Below are 24,129 nucleotides of genomic sequence, written 5' to 3'. Positions count from 1 at the left end.
CAAAACCCTAAATAGGAAGAAAAGAAAGGCCAACAACTCCAGCCCCAGCCCAGGGTGAACTGTCAATTCCGAAAGGGCTTTTGATCTCGAGGCGCAGGCAGGCCGCTCCTCCCCAGCTCTCTTCCCCGTACCCGCAAGGCGGAAGGGCGGGAAGCGGGAGCAGAGGCCCGGACGCGAACGACAGTCTAAAGCTTCAGGACCGCCAAAAATCAAACCGCGGATAGGGACCCGGACCCATAGGCTGCAGGGAGGAGGCGGCACAGGGGACTGCGCAGACTACTTGGTGGGGGTGGGGGACGCCCGGGAATCCACAGCCACATTTCCAATCGAGGCGAAATCTGCTCAGTGGATTTGCGATGTCCGGTGCCCACTGACCCCTCCCCCCATCCACGAACTCTAGGCTCTCTCCCCTAGGTTGCAGCCCAGCCTCGTGACCACCCCCTCCCCCCCAAAAAAAATCAAACAAACACTCTCGGAGGACGATTCACTTTCGGAAACTGCCATTGTCCAGCGGTCCTAGAGCGCTCCCCCGCCCTGGAGAACCTTCCCCTGCGACCATCCGCCACGGGGCTCCATGGGCTTCCAGTGGCCAAACCCAGCAGCTTGGACTTCAGACTGGGGAGGGACCAGAGTAGGGGAGGTTTGAGCTTGGACTGCGGGGAGCGAGGTTGGACACCACGCCTTTGCCTAGTCCCTCTGCACCCGATTTTCCCTCTGGAATCAACTCTGGGGACTCGGGGATGCTACAAGGTCTCCTGGCCCGAGGGCAGTGGGATTCCATTTAGGGCCCTGGGTAAGGTGTACAGAATTTTCGCCGGTTTCCGAGCCTGCTAGGATGGTTCTGCTTGGCCCGGTGCTTCAAAGCAGAGGTCCGGGTTTTTTCAGCAGCTTTTCTACCGAACCTCTGGGCTCTGGGTAAAAAAGGGTCGAGCTCTAGAGGGGGAGATCTGGGACCTGGTGGCTGAGGACCTAGGTACTGTAGTGATCTGAAGCTGCCACAGAAGAAGAGCCCAGCAGACTTATGGAGGTTGCAATTGGGGTGGGGGTGGGGTAGTTGGGAACCCCGAGGGCGGGCGCCGCCCTAGGGGTGAATCTGAGGATGCTGGCTTACAATTGTGCTAGCACAGGGTTCAAAACCACCTGCTTGGCAGAATTGTTCTTTCTTTAAAATAAAAAAATTGGGCCTACTGGCACTTACAATGCAGGGTTTACAGGTAGAGCAAAAGCGCACAGGGCCGCGACCCTCAGACGCAGGTTTGGAAGCGGGTAACGACCCTGTGACTCAGGTGCTCCTTCCCCTAGGCGCGCGAATAACGCTGGGCGCAGTCTGAATCCTTCCTTCCCTCCCCCCAGCCCCCTATAAAAGTCCAAGGCGGCACCGAGGCGGCATTGCTGCTCTCCAGGCCTCTTGCACACCTTTGGCCAGGCCCTGTCCGCCCCGTCTGGCACGCTAGGCAGGCCGCAGAGCCGACACCCTTTCCCTGGTTCTTGTCCCGCAGTGCGGGGCGGTGCGCCGGGGGCGCGACGTGTCTGGGGACATCTTGTGATGTTGGCGAGAACAGGACATGATCTCACATGGCGAGAAGCTCTTTAGTTCCTTAATCATTTCACGGTGCCTTCGGACGCTTTTTTTCCACCTAAAACGTTTAGTTTCAGCTCAGTGATCAGCTACCCCAGCTCGGCGGGGGAGCGGAAGGCTTCAATTATTCCGACTTGTGAGCGGCCCCTGCACCAAAAAAAAGAAAAAGAAAAAAAGAAAGAAAAAGGAAAAGAAAAAGAAAAGAAAGAAAGAAAAAGAGAGAAAAAAGAAAGAAAAACAAAGAAAGAAAAAAAGAAAGAAAGAAAAGGGGAAAAAGGCACCAAAAAAAGTGGAAACTTTCCCCCTATCCATTTCATCAAATCCTGAAATAATCAAAATGGATTTAGAGAAAAATTACCCAACTCCTCGGACCATCAGGACAGGTAGGAACACTGCGAAACGGGAGTAAAAAATGCTAACTTTGGGACACTACTCAGTGCTAGTATGCATGCTAATATCCACAAGAGGAGAAAGGGGTGTGTGTGGAGTGGCCTTCCTACCGTGCATTTTGTACGGTTTTTATTAGTCTGGGAAGTTGTCTTCAAGGAGGCCTGTTTTCTTTGGGTTTTGTTTGTTTCTGTTTCTGATGCTTGTGTTGGTGTTAATCCGGGGGTGTGCAAATTTGGATCTGTGTGTTTACCTGAGGAGATCAATGCGTGCACGAGTTTGTATGCCCCTAAGTAGGTGTTCAGTTTGAGTTTGGATGCCTGTTTGTATCTTTATTAGTTTGTGTCTTGCCTTGAGTGTATTAGCATGTGTTTATGAGTTAGTGTTTGTGTGTGTTCTTTTTAAGCCTCCAAGATGTGTGTTTGTGTAAATGCTGTGTATAATATAAAGTATAAATAATGTGATAAGCATCTCACTCACGGGACAACTACTGCTTGACTGTCTGGTCATTTCTATATCCCAAGTGATTTTGGAAGTAAGAAAGAGGAGGTTCTTAGACCCCTCCATTTTTGGATGTCAACAGCTGCCCAATGTGTACATACCAATATACATACAAAAGTGCTTGTCTCTAGGCACAGGAATAGCACTGGGGCCTACTAGGGATATAGTGTACAAAACATGTGCTGCCAAGCCTAGATCTTCTACTGAGGGATAGGATCAAAAGTGATGCGAATTCAGGGCAATTAAACTCTCACTGTGCATAGTGTACTGTTTCATTATTGGTGTCCTATTGTATTTAGCATTTATATGCAAGGATCTACTATAGCAGTCACACCTTTGGAGGGTAAGAGCAGTCTGTGGGCTACTGGAGACAGTGTATATGTACACACACACACACACACACACACACACACACACACACACACGTACATACACTCCAATCACTTGCCTTTAGGCAATCACCTGGACTAGCCTCTGACACTGAGTGTGTATATGTCACACTGTATGCTCAGGCTTTGTCCTGTGGGTGCTGCTCCAATGGAGGAGAGCACAAGTGGGTGGATATATGTGCCTAGCCTGGTCATTGAGCTGGGGTGACTGTATGTACACAGGCCTTCTTGGCAGAGTGCCTCTGTGTCTCCCAGAGGCCCAGGCACTGGGTAGCAGGATGTGTTTGTCTGAGGAGATGTGGCAGGGCAGTAGGCCCCTGTCTACCCTAAGGCATAACATGATATGCCCTCCTCTTTCGCGCATTAGGCTCTTGTGCCAACCTGTACACAAATACTCTGACAGATGGCCGGGAACCTGCTTCTCTCATTTCTGGGTCATCTGTGAGACCTCAGGTCTACTCAAGCCTTTGATAAAGTCAGAGACAAGAGAAAACTTAGACCCCCCCCAATCTAGGGTGACTTCTTGGCATAGCTATGGGTCTAGAAAAGCCATGATGGAAGAAAGTGAGGGCAGGAGCCACAAGAACTGGGATGAGAGTTCAGAGGCAGCAACCTGGACCTCCACTCCCTTTCCATTCTTAATTCCCAGGCGACCTTCCTTTCTTCGATGCCCAAAGGTTCCTGTGCCTGGGTTGTTTATTGTTGGAACCGGGTTGGATGCGTGTGAGTTAAGAGAGGGGTCTGAGTGGCTGTCTCTCCGACAAGCTGTCTACCACGAGGAATGTAATTCATGGCGGTCGATGGGCTCTTTGATTAGTTCAATCGCCTGAATAATCGTTTAATCAATAAAGCATTTCACTCTTCTGTGCTGTTAGACAGGGTGGGGTTTGTATAGGGGAAATCCTAAGGGGGGCTGGAGATTCAAATCCTAAGGGCCACGCCCCTTCATGATGAGTTAGGGTAAAAGCCACCTGCTTGGGAAGGGGTAGCAGCTCAGGTGTTCCCTTCGGCCTGTCTTCCTGAGGTCCAGCTTAGGGAAGAGGAGGGAGAGAACTGAGAGACTGTCCAGGCACTTAAAGACCATCTAGGTCTACTTTCTGCCCTGAACTTCTAGGCCTTTCATGGGCCACCAAACTCCCTTCTTTTCCCCAGAGTCATATAGCAGTCCTTTTTTAGAACTGGGCTCTCCCATCTGTAGTGCCTTTATAGTTTAAAGCCCAAAACGAAGCAAGGTCAGCACACAGCAGGGAGTCACTTAAGAAGCTTCTCCCCCCCTTTGAAAAAGAGGAGGCCCAGAAGGCAGGAACTTTAGGTGCAAGACCGGGTCTAGAAGGGGGGAAGACTAGCACTTCCTATGCACAGGACAGCATCTCACCAGGCTCTAGGAAACATTTCAGAGGTTGCTCTCTGTATTCCAGATACAAGAAGCTGAGGCCTTAGGAGAAAGGACTGTGTATTCTTAAGTCTTCGGAGAGAGAATCATGTTCCTGGTCTGCAAAGGCAAACTGCTAGGGATAACAAGCCCCAACACAGCAAGTGTGCACTTCCTGAAGGTTTGATACTCTCCTTCCCGGTGATTCCTGCAGTATACCCAGACCAAGGAGGGCAGACTCTTGATCCACTTTCAGGAATCAGACAGCCATCTCTATGCTCCATTTGCTGTGCAATCACAGACCATTTGCTTTTCCTCTTTGGTACTTTCCAAAAATTAAGGTTAAAAGGAACCCATCAGGTTAGAAGGGCTGTGCCCAGACATCTCAGATCCTTCCCAATTGTGCAATCAGTCTGAATCCTGAAAGGCCTTGTTTTATTGGAAGAAGGAACAGGTAGTCGGCCACCTGAATTGGACTGCAAGAGGCAGGCAGTCTTAGGCTAGAACTCCATGGCAGCACCAGCACTCTGAGGGTTTGGCTGTTCTGTAAGCTGGAGGAAGTGTTGGGGAGTGGGAGAAGAGGAAGTAGGGATGGTGTGGGCATGGTGTGTGATTCCCAAAGTCTCCAAGTGCAGAGAGAGAGAGAGAGAGAGAGAGAGAGAGAGAGAGAGAGAGAGAGAGAGAGGCAGAGACAGAGAGACAGAGACAGAGACAGAGACAGAGACAGAGAGGCAAGCAGGCAGACACAGAGAGACACAGAGAGAGACACACACAGAAAGAGTCAGAGTCTCTCCAAAGGTGTTCTAGTTTCTGAAACACTCTCAAAATGGTCCTTCAGTCAACAGACAAAACTTGCCAAAGCAATTGAATTTAAATAACTTGTGGGCTCTACTTGTTTGTTTTGCTTTGTTTCCCCTGCCCCTCCCCCCATGGTGGTTTCATTTCACAGATCTATGGTCTCTGTGTAGCTCTCTGCTAGCCCCCCCTGGACCCAGGTTGCAGATGAAGGCAGGATTTGGGGCGAGTCGTAAAAGTCTATTTCTGGGGGGTGGTGGTGGTGGTGGTAGCTGTGCAATCTCAGACTGGTCATCTAACTTCTCTGGACCACTGTTTGGAAGCTTAAAAGGCTGGACTAGGTGGTAATATTAGGGTTGTTCACTTGGGGATTTGAAGTTCTCAGAGCTCAGGAACTCCAGGAGTAGCAAACGAAACTACTCCTCTAAACCAGGATCACTAAGGGCCTTCTTTCCTTCATTGGTTAGGTAGAGTCATAAAGAAGAGAACATATCTAACACTGGACATATGTACCGTGTGAAAGGGGGATCTGGGCTGTGCCTGTTGGAATGGTATCTGCAGTTTCATCCTCCCCTTAAAATGCCCCAAGGCTTTTATCTAAACAATCCCGGACAACTGGCCTCTTCAGGCATTGTCCAGATGAATTATTTGCTTTGACATCAGCTCCCCTTCCAGCCTCCTGCCTTCCTTCTATCCCAGACTTGCTCTAGTATGACTTCAGATAAGTTGAATCCAGCCTCCTATCCTCGGGTTCAAAATCTGTAAAATGGGGAAACATTCCCTCAGAACCCTTTTAGGTTTTAGATTCTAGAACGGGGAGCAGGCTTGGGAGCTTGAGGCGCCACTGACTGATTCTCAGGAGCGGTCTCTTGACATCCACAGTGGGAGTTTCGAGTCCCCTAACTGGCTTGGAACTCAATTCTTGTGCTCTCTGACCCACTGGGGACTACAGGATAAAGCAAGTAAAAAGCCAGCACAGTCCTTTTCCAGTTGTAACCTCCCTGCCCTAAGGCAGTAGCTATGGGGCAGCAAAGATCAAAACCGGAAGGGCTTCGGGAAATGGAGAGAGAAAGCTACCACCCCACTGCCTTGTACACCACAGCTTTCGGTGTCCCCAGAGACCGGCCTTGGCTCTTTTCCTGCAGCTGGGCCCCAGTGGGGGTGGGGATGTGTCAACCAGGGGAGAATTGCCCACTCGTCAGGGGCAGCTTCAAGGAGAGCTATCAGGGGAGGATCCACGGACTGACCTAGTATAGAGATGTTAGAAGTGGAGCAAGGGGTGAAGAATGGAAAAAGAGGAAAAAGTCAAGCAGAAAGCAAATAGCGAAGACGATCAACCTGAGTTTTGCCCTTGCTCTACTGTGCCTGAAGCAGATGTCTCAGAGTCTTCGTTTTAGTGGGTTTTGTGTTTAATAGCAGAGAGTCACCATTTATGATTCAAAGGAGTGAGTGTTTAGTCTTCTCCCACAGCTGCCGAGGTTCGGGGGAGGGAGTGCTCAGAGTCTATGTTAGGTTGGGTCTTAGCACACTAGAAGACTCACAGAACTATAGCTACCTGGGTAAAGACACTTTTTAAAAAAAAGTCCAACAGTTTTGATTGTGGTCTGAGAGCCTTACATTCCCAAGAAACCGAGACATGCGCTGGTTAAAGAGCTTTGCTGGGTAGGGAGAATTCCCTCCGCTAGAAGCCTGTCCATTTTTGTCCTAAAATCTACAGGAATGTCGGTGAGGGAAGGTCAGCTTTTCCTGTCAGGTGGGAACCTTGGCTTTTGTAGTCATCCCGCTGCTACAGCACCAGGCTCTTGCAAATGGAGGTAACAGCAGGGCCACTGGCTTCAGGTGCTCTCATTAGCTCTGGATGCCGGTGGTCTCCTTCCCTTTTTAAAAGAGGCCTTGCACCAGATGCGGAAATCCTCTTGTTGACAGAAGCTTTGAGCTAAGAGCATCACCAGCTCCCAAGGGACCTATCAGCTCCTAGGCTAAGACAACAGAAAGGATCTATGCTTCTGTGCTTGAGGCAACCTGGTCCAAGCTTTGGAGACTTCCCAATTTCTGGTAACCTTTAAATAATACTCCACCCCCCACCCAGTTCTGCTTTTGGTTAACGCAATGTGGGGCCTCTGTGGATAGAAGAATGAGAGAGGAGGATACAGAGGACACAGCCGTTGCAGGGTGGGTTCGTGATAAACTTAGGAAATGTTTCTACTGGAAGGAACCAGCATTAAAGACCTCTTCACTAAACTCTGCCCATTTTACAGAGGAGAGAAGTGAGGCCTAAAGCGGCAGATACACACACTGAAATCTGCCATCTAGATTGAAAATTGGATCTCTACTGCTGCACTGTCTTCCTCTTAAATCTGTGTTTCTAAAATTCTTTTCTATTTTTGTTTATTTCCTTCTGGAGATTTCTCTCCCACCCTCACCCTTGGTCCCTGTTTTGGTTGCCCTCAGTCTCTAAGCGCATCCCAGAATCTCAAAGGCCCGCAGAAAGGGTCGGCTCGGTGGGACCAAGAGCATGGCTCTCCAGACACTGCGTGGGCCCTGTTCTCGTTCTCCCCCTTTTCCATCAGCGAACCACTAGGCCTTCTCCCCACGCGTTTGTCAATGAACGTGGCGCCGCTGTTTGGGCCCCGCCCCCCATTCTCTCCCATTGCCCAGGTACCGGCTAATCAGGCGGAGCCCGTGGGTTGTTTAGCCAATAGGGCAGTATTTCGGGCTTGGGCCGGATGCCCCCGTTCTGATTGGCTTGATGGAGCGTGATTGGCAGGTGAGCTCCCGCCCCGCCCCCGCCCGGAGGGAGGCTGAGCCCCGGGCGGCGCTGTCCACACGCAGCGGGTCCTGAAAGCGGCTTCGGGGCGGCGCGGTGGCGCACTGTGCGCGCCGAGCAGGCGGAGGGCTAGCGCCGGCGGCGGCGGCTGCAGAGCGGGCATTAGAGCCGGCAGGGGCTTCATCTCAGCACCGACAGCCCCGGCGGCCCCGGCGGCCCCGGCGGCAGGGACCCTCATCCTCTCCTGCGCCCCTCGCTCCTCGCTGGGCAGACGCGTCCGGCTGTCCCGGAAGAGGCAAGCCAGGGGCAGTCTACCCGGAACCCGAGAGCCGGCAGCGGGGCTCCAAGAGTTGGTAACGTGAGGCACAGCCAGGCGCGAAGGAACCGGGAGTCGCGGGGCCCGCGGGAACTTTGAAGGCGGCGGGTCCCGGGCTTTGAGGATTGCAGCCCCGGGGCGCACCGGGCTCCCAGCTTCAGCAGCTGCAGCATCTCAGATTCCGCCGCGGCCCCTGTGCGACAGGAGAGGGAGTTCTCTGTAACTTCGTCGGAGACGTGGGAGAACCGGCAGGAGAGAGGTGGAGGGGCAGGTCGGGCTCCAGAGACACGGAGCAGCGGGAGACAGGAAGGACCTGGCAGAGGCTGAAGGGTGGGCAGACCCTCGAGGCAGCAAGACCGAAGCAGCCTGGCAGTCCGCGGCCTCGCTGCCCCGGACTAAGACGAAGGGCCCTGAGCTCGCGGCCTCCTGCAGGCTGCTGGTCCCTCACCAGGCTCCCCTAGCCGTCCTGGAGGTGGGCCCCTGAGCTATGCCCTCGACGCCGCGGGAGCTTGGGCTGCAGCTTCTCTGGTGCGGGCCGGAAGCCGCCGCCTGAGCCCTCCGAGGAGCGAAGCCGGTCAGAGTTGGACGCCCGCTCCCAGACCGACCGGCTGAGCACCGTTTCCCGCCTCTTGGCTCAGCTCTCCGCGATCTTCCGCAGGCGGCTCCGCGAGGGACCCCACGGCTGTAGAGGTGTTTTCTGAGCTTAGCTCACCCGGTGCCCGACCTGGTGGCGCGTTTCCCTAGGCGCCCTGGGCAGCCCTTTGGCGCCGAGAGGCAGCGGCGTGGGCCGGCCTACAGTCTGGAGCGCCCCGATGGAAATACACTGTAAGCACGACCCGTTTGCATCCATGCATAGTAAGTAGGCGGCGAGCTCGCTTCTCTCACTCTCCAGCCGGGATCGGGTTGGGGGTGCCGGAGTGTGGGGTAGGTACTAAGTCCTGTAGGACTCGCGACCTCTGTAGCTGCGTAGACAACTTTGCAAAGTGCAGTGCTTTCGGGCAGCAGACGCGGAACGCGTTTGGCTGCGGAGGCCGAAGCGCCTGGGTGAATCCCGCCTCCAGCAACGAGGTAGTGTAGGCAGCCTTTCCGGAGCTCCAGCAGCTAATTCCCAGAACCCTGGTTCATACTCACAGAAAGCTCGGCACTGAGTCAGTTGGAGGGCAGGAAGTTTTAATAGAGGTCAGTGAGAGTCTCAGACAGCGCTCAACATCCCAACTCCGTTGGCGCCTTTTCCAGCCATGGGACTGACCAAGACTGATCCTTGAGGGGAAAAGTGGAGTCCGGACCGTCCCTCTATATGTGAAGAAAGAAGTGCGAGTTAAGAAAGGGCATCAGGTCCAGGATTCCAAATGCGCCCTGGCTCGAGGAGAGGGGATTTAAAAAATCAACGAAGTCAGGGTCCCTAGGCTACACTTCAGTTTAGGCGTCGGCCAGTACAGAGACCTTTAAAGACATCATTGAGTCCTTCTCTGTAGGATGTCTACCTTGAGATGGCTTCTCTACTAGAAAGAAAAAGAGAGAGAAAGAAAGGAAAGAAAGAAAGAAAAGAAAGAAAAAAAGAAGGAAAAAGAAAAAAAGAAAGCTAATTAGTTACATGCAGGCGTCCCTGCCTTCTGAAAGCCTGTGAAGTGTAAGAGACCGGCAGGGTCATTTCAGGCACCGGCAGGGCCCCGCTGCCTGACCCACAGGGATTCTGCCAGTTCACCCATTAACACAGCCTCCTGTGAGATGAGCGCTCTTCTCACGGTGAGTTAACGCTGGATTAGATTCGGAGATTTCAAGGAAATTCCAAGTGGAACGAATCGCGTTTCCTTTCTGTTGGCTGTAGACACAGCCAGGGGAAGGCGGCAGGCTTTGGCAGACTGCACTCGGGTGCCCAGCTCACGTCTCTGTGGGCTGCAGATCTCAGAGAAACTCCGTGGCTAGCAGCCGGCTACAACCTTGTTTAACCTCAACCAGCTGGGATCCCATAACTCTAGCCGTGGGTCCCCTATTTAACAAAGGCGGCAGAGACCCGGCTAGAGAGAAGGCAAGGTGAGGTAATATTCTTCGTGTCTTCCACCAAGGACTCAGTGGCCTGGCAGCAAGAGAAGGCTTGTTTAGTTAGCCGAAGCGGGTTTCGAGCAGGAGGTCAGCTTCTCTTTGTGTGTCAATATCCCAGTCGGAGGTAAACCTCCCGAGCAAGCCAAGCGGCGACAAGATTCGCGCAGAAAAGCTGCTTGCTCTGGTCCCAGCCCCAACGATTCCTCCCGTTTGGAGACTGGGTTTAAGCGGTTTCCATTCCACTATGGCTCCAGCGTCTCCCGCAGCATTTTCCTGCGCAGACTGGCTCTAGAGCCTCTCTGTTCTCACTCAGAGCGAAATCTGGAGACAAACGAGTTGGGGGCTACACTCAGAGGTGGGCAAGAAGCAACTGGGAGGCAAAATGGGTAGGGCTGGCTGCCGTGCTTCTGGCGGAAATCCAAAGGCCTGCACTGCCTCTCTCTGTCCAGAGTTCTGCTGTCCAGAGGTCATGCCCAAGCCCGTGGGGAGACAGCATCAGACTTGGTGGTCTTGCGGTGTGCATCCGTGTGGAGAGGCAGCTCCTTCCAGGTGCAGGTTAACCAACTGCTAATGTTTCAGCCTTCCTGCCGGGCCTTCAATCTGCCCCCTCCTCGGGAAATGCTCCCTCCTCCCATTCTCAATCTCCCTGGCAGCACAGTGGGGGCTGGGCAAGCCTAGCTTCCAGAGCTAGTGGAAGCCCTTGGCGTCTTTGGTAAGACCTTAGTTCTTATGCCTAAAGCTGTTTGTTTGCACAATGTATTCTGACTCCGGGTCCTAATTTGCTATGTTGGGGGCAGAGAAAATAGGTTCTTCAAGGTGAAAGGTATACTAGGATCCTTCCTTTCATCTTTTCCCCACTGGTCCTGGTCAGTTTTTCCTTGTTACCTCCCTTCTTCCCCCATCCCCCACAACCAGTTCTGCACAGGACAGCTTCTGTTGAGGACAGACACAACTGCATATTTGGCTTCTGAGTTTAGAGGTACCCCACACTTTAGTCCAGTTCCACCAAGCACACTGGCACAGTGACCCTCCTCCAGATGTTTTCTTCCCCCAAGCATTTTACCAGTTAGTTATACAGTACTTTTGTGGCCAGTGTCACATCTGAGTGTGACCCAAACCTTCAGTTACCCCTGTTTTATAGAATATAATACGGTGGCAGGAGAGATAAAAGGACTGACAGAATTGTAACTAGTTCTCAGGATAGATAGAGGCATACCATTAGGCTTCAGGGAATTTATAGCAAGGGGGGAAAGAGAAGGACCTAATCCCAGAGAGGGCAGTGGATTGTTGGAGTAGCCACACAGACAAGGCTCTCCCTCTGTGTCTGTATTTACAGCCTGACTGTTATATGTGTGTCAGCACCTGACTGTCCACTCTCTGGGATTCTGTTCACATGTCTATGTGTGCTCCTTCCCCATCCTGCTTTGGTGCATTTAGAAAGAATTTCTGTGATCCAGGGTCTTGTAGTTCGGTTTTTAGCCGAGCAGAGACATCTCTTTCCTAATAATCTGTGCCCAGTCATAGTTCTTGGGGTTTCAGCAGTGCCCTTTGTGGGCCATATGTCCTTAACCAGGTCTGAGGATCATCTACAGAAGCCAGCTCCTTCCAAGCTAGAGACACAAAGGTCCTAGGTCACCTACAGTTCCATCTTTCCTCAATTCCCCCTTTAAACCCTGTTCCCCAGGTGGAGGCTGATGATCTTTACTTTGTATCTGTGTTTCCCAGTTTCTACCTAATTTGTTTCCATGGCTTTATTGTGCCAGTCTCTGCAAATTCTGCTCCCCTTAGGAATGATAGCTGAGTTCATGTCTTAGCCCAGCGTCTTCCTTGCAGATGAGCCCTCACCCAGCTGGAATACACAGTAGAAGTTGGGGTTTGAGTCTTTGAGGAGGTGCAAAGCTGGAGCAAGGCCCGAGAGAGGGAAACAGTTCCACGCACAGAAATCCTGTCTCCTACAAGTCCCCTTCCTCTTATTTGCTGATCTATTTTGAGTTCTCCATTCCATTTTTCCTCTGCCTGCCTAAACGTCTCTGTGTCCTATCTAGCCTTCCTTTCCTTGCTGTCTGTCTCAGCCCCTACTCTCTATATCCTTTCCACATACCTCTCTTTTCTCTGTCCGACTTACTCTCTCCCTTGTGAGCTTCCCTTCTCACCAATCTCAGATTAGCACCTTTCCTGAGGCCTCAGTGGTAAAGTGTTCTGTTGGGTATATTTATAAATGAGGCAAGAGACCAAGAGTGTCTGGGGGCCTGTCTAGGAAGTAAAGAAAAGTAAGAGTCACCTAGGCCAAGTTTGTAAGCCTGTGTCAGATATGGACACTTGTTTTAGATTCTGCAAATCCGTTAGCCTTGTGGACACAGGAAGGTAGTTGAGGGGATCTGCTGTGATTTAGAGAGACCCGACTCTAGGAGATTCTTCACAATTTTTGTTGCGATACAAACCCACAAATCTACAGAGCCACTCTTGGCGTTGAAGTCCTCCGAAGCCAATGTGTTTTGGGCAGAAGTCTCAGTTGTCAGTGGTATGGCAAACAATGATTGCAGACTGGCTGCAAGGCCTGGATCTCTAGAGTGTATCAGAAATGTGCTAGGTCTTTTAGCTGTCGTTTCCTGACCCCATCCTCCCAGTGGGCACACCCCAATTTGTGGTGTACTTTGTTTTACTTACGTCCAACCTATTCTGAAAAGATTGATTCAAATCCCCTCCCACTTAGATAGTCTCTGTCCCAGAACAAAGCTGTTGATCAGGGTGGCTGTAATCTTCCTGTTATAGGTAAGCTATTTAACTATGTCCCTAGCTGTAAAATCCTACTCAGGACAAATTTCCTTCCTGGTTTTTTTTTCTTCCCCTGTGTGAATTTTGATGTTTCAGAACAATCAAAATCTCTAAAAGGCACATTTAAAAAAATCAGAGGAAGAGTCAGCATGGTTTGGAACTAAGGGATGTTATTTCCTTAAAAATTGTGGTTTTCTTGGATATACACCCAAACTTGGGAATTTCAGGAAATAGTTCATGATTTTTTTAAAAGACACTTTTAAAGAAATAGGCGGCATTGTGAGTGTTTTATTCCTCAATTTCAGATCTCGTTTGTGGGCCTGGTTGTAGACAGGCCCTGGACCAGGATGGGTGGTGGCTGAGCTGTGGTGGTTGCTTTCTCCTTTAAAGTTGGAAGTGTGGATATGGGTGTGACTCCAGTCTGTCTCAGGGTAGGAGCTTACCCCTCATCAGCCTCTGAGCTGCCAACAGCATCAGTATGTTCTTGAACTTGTTTCGGCTCCGACCCTCAGCAATGCCAGTTAGTGGCTGATTGACGGCTGCCGTGTCAGTGATGTCACTCTGGACCTGTCTGTGTTGACTGCTCCGGTCTTCAGTTTCCTCAGGTCCCTGTTTCCTTTCAGAGCACCCCTGATGCACCTGCATAAGTGTAGGAGTGGAACAGGCACTTCCTCTGACTTATTTTACTTAAATACACTCCATGGCACCCGTGAAATCTGGGACTCAGAAGCTTTCTTGTTTCTTCCTAACCAATTTAAACCTGCTTGCAGATCGAAAGACATGCCCGAAATACCAGGGGCACACCTTTCTAACAAATCCTGATTCAGTGGAGTGTGCTAGGCACTGAAAACCCTGTGACCCATTTCTTTTGTGTGCTCTGAGAGGGTACAATGGTCAAGCCTGCATGTCAACATCACAGTCTTAAAGGGAGGCTTTAATTTTTTTTTCTATTTTTAAATTAAGGCAGCGGTTAGGTTTTGTCTCAGTGATCTGAAAATGCTGGTCATTAAAAAAGAAAGTCTTCAGTTCTTGAATTAGATTGCTGATTTAAAAACACTTTCCCCCTTGAGATGCAGATATCAGAATAGCCCGTCTCATCTTTTAAGACATATGTTAAAAGAGAACGAATTCCACAATTTTTTTCCTCTTTAAATTTGATTATTTTAAGACATAATCTTCTCCCCAGGATCTTCCTCAGATTCAGCCTCATGTACTACATTGAGCTCCTGTCATACAGACCCCTTTCATTCGTTCCCTTACCTCTTTTCCCAAATGAAAAGGAAAATGCTAGTAAGTAAAAGAAACAGTGTAGGGAGCTCCTGGTGGCTCAGTTGACTGCCTGCAGATGGTCAAAAGCTGAGACTGGAGAAGCCATGTAGGGGCCTTATGTCATCCGCATGATTGACACCAGGTATAAGACATCTAGCCTGCCAGCCATTTGTGATCTCAGAGGGGTCTGGGTGCTCTCGCAAGGGCACTTGTACTATGTGACTGGTTCTAACCACCCTTCCCCTTGCTTTTTGTTTCTGATCTGTTTCAGGACATGGAGGAGTGAATCAGCTTGGGGGGGTTTTTGTGAATGGACGGCCACTCCCAGATGTAGTCCGCCAAAGGATAGTGGAACTTGCCCATCAAGGTGTCAGGCCCTGCGACATCTCCAGGCAGCTTCGGGTCAGCCATGGTTGTGTCAGCAAAATTCTTGGCAGGTAAAGGCTCCAGGCTTCCCTCAATGTTTTAAAGAAAGAGCTAAAAGACAGCCCACAGCTGTTCAAGGTGCCAATGTCCCCATGAGACTATGGCGGGGGCATTTTGCTCTACACACCCAGCACTTGAGTGTTTGCAAAGTCTTTTGAAACCATCCTATTCAAAGTAGCTGTGGAAACTCCTCTATTTTCTGTGACACGTGGAATGGAGGGACTTTCTTAGGAGAGACAATGTGCTTCTTAAAAGTCTGCTGAATTATTTTAAAGAACCCAAGAGTAAGAGGATCTTAAGAATTTCCCCCTAAACCTCTTAGGTGAGCTTGGTGGTCAGGGGAATGGTTGGGGGTAGAAGATTCATAGATTATAGAACACAACCAGAGATGAATGTTTCTGTGTTCTTTTTCTCTTTTGGTGTAAGGCTGTGTAACATTTTCCCTGCCAGTCCTCAGTGTTTTCTTTTAAATAGCACATTCTATCTTTAAAAGCCAGCCGTTATCTTTAGTTGTACCATCAGCCCTATCATGGCTACAGTGTTTCCCTTCTGCGTGTTTTGTTACTCTCATAGTGACAGGCATCCTAAGTATGCATTAACTTAGAAGGAGGAGAACAAGCCAGAAACAAACACCAACTCTCAAATCTGACATTTGAAAGTTGCCACTTGACCCTTCCATTTGCTGCAAGTAAAAATACTAACAATGACCTTCTCCCAGAGGGCTGTGCAGACGTTTAGCCTCACGTTTATTCATTTTTTTTTTTCATCAGCCTCAGCACCAGTCAGGTTTTAAGAAGAGGAAACAAATCTTTCCTACGCCAACTGACTGGCTAGGGTATGTTTGGCTAAGTCAGCACTTGGGCTGGGCTGAGGGCTAAATGACTGTGGGACATCTCTCTCAAAAACTCCAAACCACATCAATAGGTTTGCTTGTGTGTTTGTTTAATGTCTTGGGCATATGATTTGTTTTAGGGCTGCCCTGGCAGACAGGAACAGTGTCAGGTTTAGCTGCTCAGGGCTTTCCCATTATTTTTCTCGCTGGGATCAGTGGTCCTCATCTTTGTCCTGAAGCTTGCGTTGTGCATTAACAACTGATACCTGAAGGAAAGTCATGAACAGTTTTGAAGCATTTCTGGAGTTTTCTCAGTGACACTATGATTCTCAGTTTTCTCAGTGACATTCTTCTTGTTCCGTCTGCTGGGACTTAAGAATTCTCCCAGCATATATATTGAAGAACCGTATAGAAAGTCTTGATTAAGACCAGAGGAAGAAATTGCAGGGCCAGGACTCTGACTATTCCTTTAGAGTCACTAATCCTAGTGTTTATTCTCCGTCTTCTCGCCTAGCATGGGTCACATCAGTTGTGGAGGCTAAGGGTGCAATCTACTTTTACTTAACACTCAGCCAGCAAGAGAGTTCCAGTCTGAGGAGATTCTCAGTATGGTGGCCTGTTAGGGAGAAAAGTGAGACCGAGTGTAGCAAAGGGAAGGAGCAAACAGGGAGACAGAAGCAGAGGAGAGAAAACAAAGGGAAGAAAGGATTTTTTTTTTAAAGAAAAAGACACAACAGAAAAATACAGAAGAGAGAGCAAGAAGAGAGCTATTGCAGAGGTTTCCGGCCTCAATTCTGGAGCTGAATGGTCTCCAATATCTTCTTGTGAGGCTTCTTTGTAGGGGGGAATTGGGGTGGGGAGGGGAGGCCCTTCCTTTGTTTTTACTGAAATGTCTTTGCTGAGCTGATGTTTGGTATGCTTGAAAATTTCAAGACGGTGAGAGCCTTTCTCAGACTTGCAAATGACTGGTTCTCATGTTTAGAGCTCTAGAGCCCTTTACGTCTCCCATGAAGATTGAGGTGGACAGGGATCCTTCTAAAGTCAGGCCAGCAGACTCCCATGGACCAGAATAGATTTGTCACTGGACAGAGTGGCATTCGGAACTTATGCGCCGCTCTGGTGCCTGGCCGTTTAAGTTGTCAACAATAAATTGGAATTTCATAGCTCATTATTTTCATAACTAAGAACCACAGTGGACAAAATGTCACTCTAATTAGAACTGCCTTTTAAGAAACAAGTTCAGCCCTAAAACAGTGTGTCTGGGAATTTCCAAACTGGGCCAGTTCGATCCACAGATCCCTCCTACCCCCAGAGGAATTTGATGGGTGCTGACTGGGTGACAGATCATAGAGTGCTTGTTATGTGGTGGCTGCGGGCTTTCAAAGACTGTGTAGCAAGGCTGGCAAAGTCCTTGGGAGCAGGCAGCTCGCCCTGTTCCCTCAGGAAGGTGTGAGGGTGGCCAGGAGTATATATCTCCACCATAGAATTCAAGGCTGTAGAAGGTTGGGCATTATATGAAGGCCAAGACAAGAGCAGGACTGTTGTCTCCTCCCATTGGGAATGCCAGGTCATTTGAAATTTGGTGACATGTCACATGATAAAAATTAAAAGTTGGGATTTTAATCCCAAACTGTGCACTCTACTTTATGTAAATTCTATTTAACCTGTAATTTATTTTTTAATTTTTTTCACATTCTTTTCAGTCGTTCTGTATTCCTGTCATACATAGCAGCTCTGCCAAGGAATCAGGGCAAATATCTGCCCCTTATGGGAATGGGGTAACCGAGGCCTAGGAAGGCTGAGTGAGTTGGTCAAGATCACAGAGCCATTTGGCGTCAGAGCCACTACAGGCATGGCACCTCTTGACTCCCAACCTAATGCTCTTTGTGCTCTTTGCATCGAGGGACACTGTGCTGGTGGCTGCCGCTTGTCCTTTGTCTGTAAGCCAAAGGGCTGCACGGCTGTTTTGCTGAGATGAAAGGACGGTTATTAAGTCCGAATCCTCACTTGACACAGTCTCGAGTTGGGGTTTCAGGGGGTGTCTGTGTTACTTTCTAAGGGCCTGGCCCACGTGTCAGTCAAAGGGAAGACAGAAGCCTTGATTGTTGGGACTGCGGAGTCCCACAGTTGGCACTGCTCAAGTACGCAGGGAGCCCTGGGCTGGCTGCTGCATGCCAGCCATGGAAGCCAGTGTGTGTGTGTGTGTGTGTGTGTGTGTGTGTATGTGTGTGTGTCTGTGTGTGTGTATGTGTGTGTGTCTGTCTGTGTGTGTGTATGTGTGTGTGTGTGTGTGTGTGTGTGTGTGTGTGTGTGTGTGTGTGTTGGTGGGGGAAGCGCTTGCTCTGCTGCTCTGTGAACTGCCGTGCGGTCACTGTAGTTCCATTGAGAACACAGTGCAGTCTACACATCTGTGAGTGCTGAGACCGTCCGTGCCCTAAGAGAAGCCAGTGACTTTTGGTTCGCTGAATGAGTGAAAGATGCGTGGGAGAAGACCTTGTGAACGAACGGTAAAGCTCTCCCCAAGTATAGGAAGCACGACTACCAATGCTTTAAATGCTATGATGAAAGCAGGAGCTTGTAGTGGGGAGAGCGCTGGATTCAAAGTCTGTCTCTGTAGCCAGAAGGAGTTGTGCATGTCCCTTAATCTTCTCATTATTTATTTGTTTCTTCTATAAAATCCGGCTGGCCTCAAAAGATGAGTGGGGATCATGATTTGAAGGACTCCATAAACTCCAGAGTGCTGTACCAAATAGCAAGTTGTTATGTGGCGGTTAACAATTCACTGTCTCTCGAGAAGCTGGCAGGACTGTGGCCTCCCCAAGAGTTGCTCTGTGCTAGAATTTAGGTGCCTCTCTACTTTCTATCAAAAGATATTATTTCCATGGATTGAACTTCTTTTGTGATTAAAAAACAATTTTTTTAAGAAAATGCCTTTCAACACTTTCATAAAGAAGGAAAATGGGTTGAACTTTGTTTTATGGTTAAAATTCGTAGATGACTCAGTCTTCTCAATGAAAACTAGGACTGTTCTTCACTTCCATAATATTCACTCACTTGGCCCCAGACAGACTTATTCAAGCGGAGAAGTTTAGCAACCCTATATGATGCTCTGGGTCACATTTCCATCCCTCCATCCATCCGTCCGTCCGTCCGTCCGTCCGTCCGTCCGTCCATCCATCCATCCATCCATCCATCTGAATCACCTCATTCCTTCCTCCTCCCCTCTTCTTCCTTCTCCCCTCCCCGCTTCCCCCGCCCCCCCCCTCTGTAATCAAGTCTCCTTGAAACTTGTGATCCTCCTGCCTCTACCTCCCAGCACTTGGATTACAGATGTGCGCCACCATTTCCAGCGCCTTCCCCTACTTCTTGTCAGTTCTCTAGGTTTGAACACTATACTTTTTTTTTTTTTTTTGGTTCTTTTTTTTCCGGAGCTGGGGACCGAACCCAGGGCCTTGCGCTTCCTAGGCAAGCGCTCTACCACTGAGCTAAATCCCCAGCCCCGAACACTATACTTTTAAAAATGTCTTTCGGGTTAAAATTTTTGCAACCTCAGGATAGTCTTCTTTGAAAGAGGGACACAAGTTCCTCTGTAAAACTGAGAGAGGCATCCAGTGACTGCTAGAATTCAGAAGAAGAACCAAGTCACCCCCCGCCCCCCAATGCTCATGCCTCTCTTCTCTCTGGTCTCGGTTTTGCTGTAAAACCCTGACATCCTATTTGCGTTAACGAGGGAAGGCTGATAGCATGGAAATGTCCTTAGAAACAGCCATTTACCTCAGGGGAGGCCTCTGGGAGAGCTGGCAAGAATTGTGGTTGGTTTTTCTGATTGCTCAGGATTTGATTTCTAATACATATTTCCCATTAACGCTGGAACTCAACATTCCCTTTAATTTTATACCAGCCATTGTTTTTCTCTTGGAGAAAAAAAAACAATGTAGTACAGAGGACAGCTTGAGAGAATGCTGGAGAGTCTGCTGGGGATGGGAGAGCCAGCAAACTGACGGTCTACAGCATCTTTCTGGGGAGATTTTAGTTCAAGAGGCTTGGCCGGAGTCAAAGCACCCTAATCCTTTGTTACCCCAAGGAAAACATTTAACCGGGATAAAGCCATTTTATATCACAGAAGTACATGTCAACCAACTGTCCAGCCACCTACTCTCCTAAAGCAATTTATGCGTTTAGAGCAGCCAGAGGACCAAGGGGAAAACTCATTTGCATTTTTTAACAATCCGTATATATGTATTTTATGATTATATTATAAAATATAAAACAAACCATGTGGGCAATTCGAAGCTTTTCCCCGACCCATTAAGAAAAATAAAAAGAAACTAGTGTAATTAATTTTAATTATGAATTTTATTTAACCCAATGCATACAGACTGTCATTTTTAACCTATAACAAATATAAAAATGATTAGTGTGCTGGCCAGATGGCTCACCTGGTGAAGGTGCTTGCTGCCAAGGGACTCCATGGTGGAAGGACAGAACTGACTTGGGAAGGTTGTCCTCCGAGCTCAGCGCACACATACATACCTACATGGAGAACGTGTGTGTGCACAAAATGCATTCTTTTAAGAAATAAAGTTTTAAAAAAACCATTAAGCTATTTAATAGCCTTTTCCGTACTATGTTTAAAGATCTGTTTACATTTCCAGTACCCCACGAGTCTTACTTTGCATGTTTCAAATGTTCACCCACTTTTATGGGCTCCCATGGCTAACTGTGGTTCTCTCTTCTTGGGTTTAGGTATTATGAGACAGGAAGCATCAAGCCGGGGGTGATCGGAGGATCCAAACCAAAGGTTGCCACTCCCAAAGTGGTGGAAAAAATCGCTGAGTACAAACGCCAAAATCCTACCATGTTTGCCTGGGAGATCAGGGACCGGCTGCTGGCAGAGCGAGTGTGTGACAATGACACAGTGCCCAGTGTCAGCTCCATCAACAGGTGAGGCTGGGGTTCGGGTGGGGCTGGCACGCTGAAGGGTCTGTGTGTGCCTCCTGAAGAGCTGGCTCTTTTCCTTTCACCCTCTGGGGATTTGCCAGCAAGGGGGAAGACAGACGGTGCTGGACTCAGCTACCGGGAGAGGACATCATGCCGATACCCAGACCACTTGAGTTTTCTGAGCCAGGAGTGACTGACATCACTGGGTTCATCTGGCTTTGTGGAGCACTGTATAAACCGTCCTGATTATCCTTTCGCAAACATCCCTGCCCCCCGGGGGCTAACTCATCTCTGAGCTTTCCAGGAAGACAGTCCATCCTCCAGTTTGGGCGGAGGTTCAACCACTTACGTGTGGGAAACAGAGTCCCTTTTAGGCTGAGTACATGTGGCTCTTTGTTCTAACCCTGCTACCAAATTGAAGTGAGATCTGAGAGCCCTGGACACTGTCGTGGGTTTTCTAATGATTCTAACGTGGAATCTTCGGGGTCCCAAGGTGCTCCAGAGACAAGGAGATGCCTGCTCCCACACATCCTCAGATCTCACCTAGGGAGAGAAAAAGACAAACAGAAATACACCATGGTGCCCGGCTTAGCATTTTCGTGGACTCCAAAATGCTGTCCTCTCTTTTCTCTTCCTTAGGCTGATCCAAAGCATATCAGAGCCTTTAAAAATAAATTTCTGACTAGGCATAGGTGTGGTAACACACACGTGTAATTCCAGCAGTGTGAGGACAGTGATTTTGAGATCAGCCTGGACAGCATAGCCAGAGCCCAACTCAAAAACATAAAATACTGCGTGAGGTGAAAATTATGTTCTGTGAGAAATTTTCCACTCCTTTTCCTTTCCCTCCTCCTCCTCCCCCTCCTCCTCTTCCTCCTCCTATTCCTCCTCCTTCTCCTCCTCCTCTTCTTCTTTTTCTTCTCTCCCTCCCTCTCTCTTTCTCTCTCCGTCTGTCTCTGTCTCTTGAGAGAGTCTCACTCTATCTCTAGTTGGCCTGGAACTTGCTACGTACTTGAAATGATCCTCCTGTCTCAGCTACCTGAAGCGGTACTACCGAGGAAGGTGCTTTTCTACAGTCAGGTGCTGGGTGTGGCTCAGTTGTTAGAGTGCTTGCCTTGCATACATGAAGCCCTGGCTACATCTCCAGTACCACCTGAACCTGATGCAGTGCTACATGCCTGTAATCCCAGTGGGATTACGGTAGAGGCAGGAGGATCGGGAGTTCAAGATCAGCCTTAGGTGATGTGGAGAGGTCTAAGTAAGACACGAGATCCTGCGAAGAAACAAACAAACGAACAAACCCACAAGCAGGGATGAAATGAGATGAACATACACGATTGTTCTCATAAGAAACAGTGTGTGTTCACATGAGGAAAAGAAGCCAGAAGTCTGGGAATCAGACGATTCCAGTTTCTTCAGAGTCACTTCCTACTGTGTCTAGTGCTGAGAACTCCTCACCCTTACAAGAGAGAGGTGGTCAGACTGGAACATCTCTGAGGTCCCCTCAGAGCAGGGGACCACATAACGGATGTGTTAATCTTCCTTAAGTCCCACTAATTCATGAACTCTTGGCCCGTTTGCTTCTCTTGCCAATCCCCACTGAAGCTCTGCCATCTTGCAAGGTCCTGCGGAAGAAGGAAAGTGGGTGCAAGCCTTTTAGACTGCAGAACTGAGGAGGGAGGGCAATGCCAGCAGGCCCGGGTGAGAGGTGTAGTATCTACTCCTTCTCTGAAATTTGAAAGGTTCTAGTCATGCGTTTCCCATGTCTGTCTCATTGCAGATTTCCAGGACACAAACAAACTTGGGTTCAGAGTTGTTGTTTTTCCTTTTTTTTTTTCCGGAGCTGGAGACCGAACCCAGGGCCTTGTGCTTGCTAGGCAAGTGCTCTACCACTGAGCTAAATCCCCAACCCCTTGTTTTTCCCTTTAAAAGTAGATTGTATCATGGAATGATGGAAATTCTGCTACCGAGCTAGAGAGTTGGAAAATCAGAGATCCTAGGTACCTTCCAGTGAAATTTTAGTGAAGTAATGTGTTTTGCTAATACACACTATTATTATGCTATATAATATATAGTACCCAGTAGTATAAGACTATTATGAGATATGATATATGTGCAATTTGAAATTTTCTAGTAAAAATAAATATGTATAATTAATTGTAGTTATTTAACCCCCAATATAGTGGCAATTCATTTCAAGCACGACATTCCTATCTTTGCTCTACCTGTTTCTTTGAAATAGCTTACGCTGGGCTTAAATGCAGTTTTAAATCACATTTGTTTACTTATCCATCAAACTCCATTCTTGCAAAGATAGACGTGGTTAGAGGTGTAGCAAAGGCTGTGATGGTGGACTTGAACGAACGGCCCAGGGACATCAGGCATGGCTGATTCTGTGTCTGAGGCTCTGCTACTGGTGACTGAGCCATGGCTAGACTCTGGGACCTCTAATCTCTCTTAGTCCATGGATGTGGCTGGTTGAGTGTAGCTCCTTTCTATCTGTGGCCTGACACAGCCCTCGGGCCTGATGCTGTCCTGTGGCAGGTGTAGAAGCTGAGGCCCAGATGGGAAGCCCAGGGGTAAGGCGCTTAGGATAGAAATGAGCGTAGAGTCAATGGTAAGATGGGGCCTGGTGTCCTTCCACAGAGTCCTAAAGTCCCATGAGTAGGAGGCCAGATGAGATGTCACCATTCTTTCCCTATTTCAGAACATCATGGCTGACAAGTTTGTTGTCTACTGATACTAGGAATCCTTAGATCTTTCTAGCACTACCCTCCAGGGCTCCTCCTGGGGACTCCTCACTGCACGTTCAGTGAGGATGCCCCAAAGGTGAAGGGTTCTCTTGCCAATGCACCCTACTCCAGTCTCTTCTCTTTCTTTTCTTTCTTTCTTTCTTTTTTTTAAAGATTTACTAATTTATTTTATGTGAGTAGTACATTACAGATGGTTGTGAGCCACCATGTGGTTGCTGGGAATTGAACTCAGGACCTCTGGAAGAGCAAGCAGTCAGTGCTCTTAACCGCTGAGACATCTCTCCAGCCCCACCCCCCCCACCTCCAGTCTCAAAGCCTGTGCCACCCACCACAGAACTGCTTTGATGTTTTATAAGGAGGCAGAGCCCGTTGCATGGAGAATGCTGTCAAGCGAGCAGCTTGCAAGTGTCAAGAGAAAGCAAGTTCCCAGCTCTCTCCTAGCATGCGCCCACCAAGGCAATTTCTCACTGGTTCTCTATTTCAAACAGCTAGAGAGAAGGTGATATCTGCATTTAAATTTGTTCTGGTAGCCACAGGGTCCTCTCTACTTCCTACCTTAGAGGCACAATACTGCTGCCTTCAGGAACCAACTCTGGAAAGAATGCTGATGTGAAGCTAAATATCTCTGAGGCAGTTCTATCAGACGGTGGGAGACTTCCTGGGGCTTAAGCCACCTTGCTCATTGTGGGTGCAGCATTTGGGAGTCTTGAGGGTCAGGACAGGTGGAGATGGCAGGTGGAGTGGGCTCTTTCTTCTTCTCGTCCAGTTCTGTGGCTCTAAATTAGTGGCCAAGTGCTAGGACAAGTGGCGTTCTCAGTTTAGTGTGTGTATATACGTGTGTGCCTCTGTGTGTGTGTGTGTGTGTGTGTGTGTGTGAGAGAGAGAGAGAGAGAGAGAGAGAGAGGAAGAGAGAGAGCGAGCTCTTTTTAGCATCCATTGGTGTGTGTGTCTGTGTGTGTGTGTCTGTGTGTGTCTGTGTGTGTG

General features: G+C 49.0%; 1 protein-coding gene across 6 annotated transcripts in view; it reads left to right on the top strand.

Annotated features, from left to right (window-relative positions):
- The first annotated feature begins 491 nt into the window (after positions 1–491).
- Positions 492–24,129, top strand: part of Pax5 (paired box 5) — a 186,597-nt gene continuing 162,959 nt past the window's right edge. For 3 of the 6 annotated variants that reach the window (XM_039110568.2, XM_039110567.2, XM_039110563.2), the window contains exons 1-3: positions 492–1,962; positions 14,465–14,630; positions 20,198–20,395. In XM_039110568.2, coding sequence (XP_038966496.1) covers positions 1,917–1,962; positions 14,465–14,630; positions 20,198–20,395 — 410 coding nt within the window. In that variant the 5' untranslated portion in view covers positions 492–1,916. Of the gene's footprint in view, positions 1,963–4,274; positions 4,410–14,464; positions 14,631–20,197; positions 20,396–24,129 lie in introns of all 6 variants that reach the window. The other 3 variants (XM_039110569.2, NM_001109261.1, XM_039110570.2) reach the window with 3 other exon arrangements.

This window comes from Rattus norvegicus, chromosome 5 (genome assembly GCF_036323735.1).
Source record: "Rattus norvegicus strain BN/NHsdMcwi chromosome 5, GRCr8, whole genome shotgun sequence".
Taxonomy (NCBI): Eukaryota; Metazoa; Chordata; class Mammalia; order Rodentia; family Muridae; genus Rattus; species Rattus norvegicus.
Note: the sequence above shows the minus strand (reverse complement) of the source record. Positions and strands in the feature narration are given on the sequence as shown.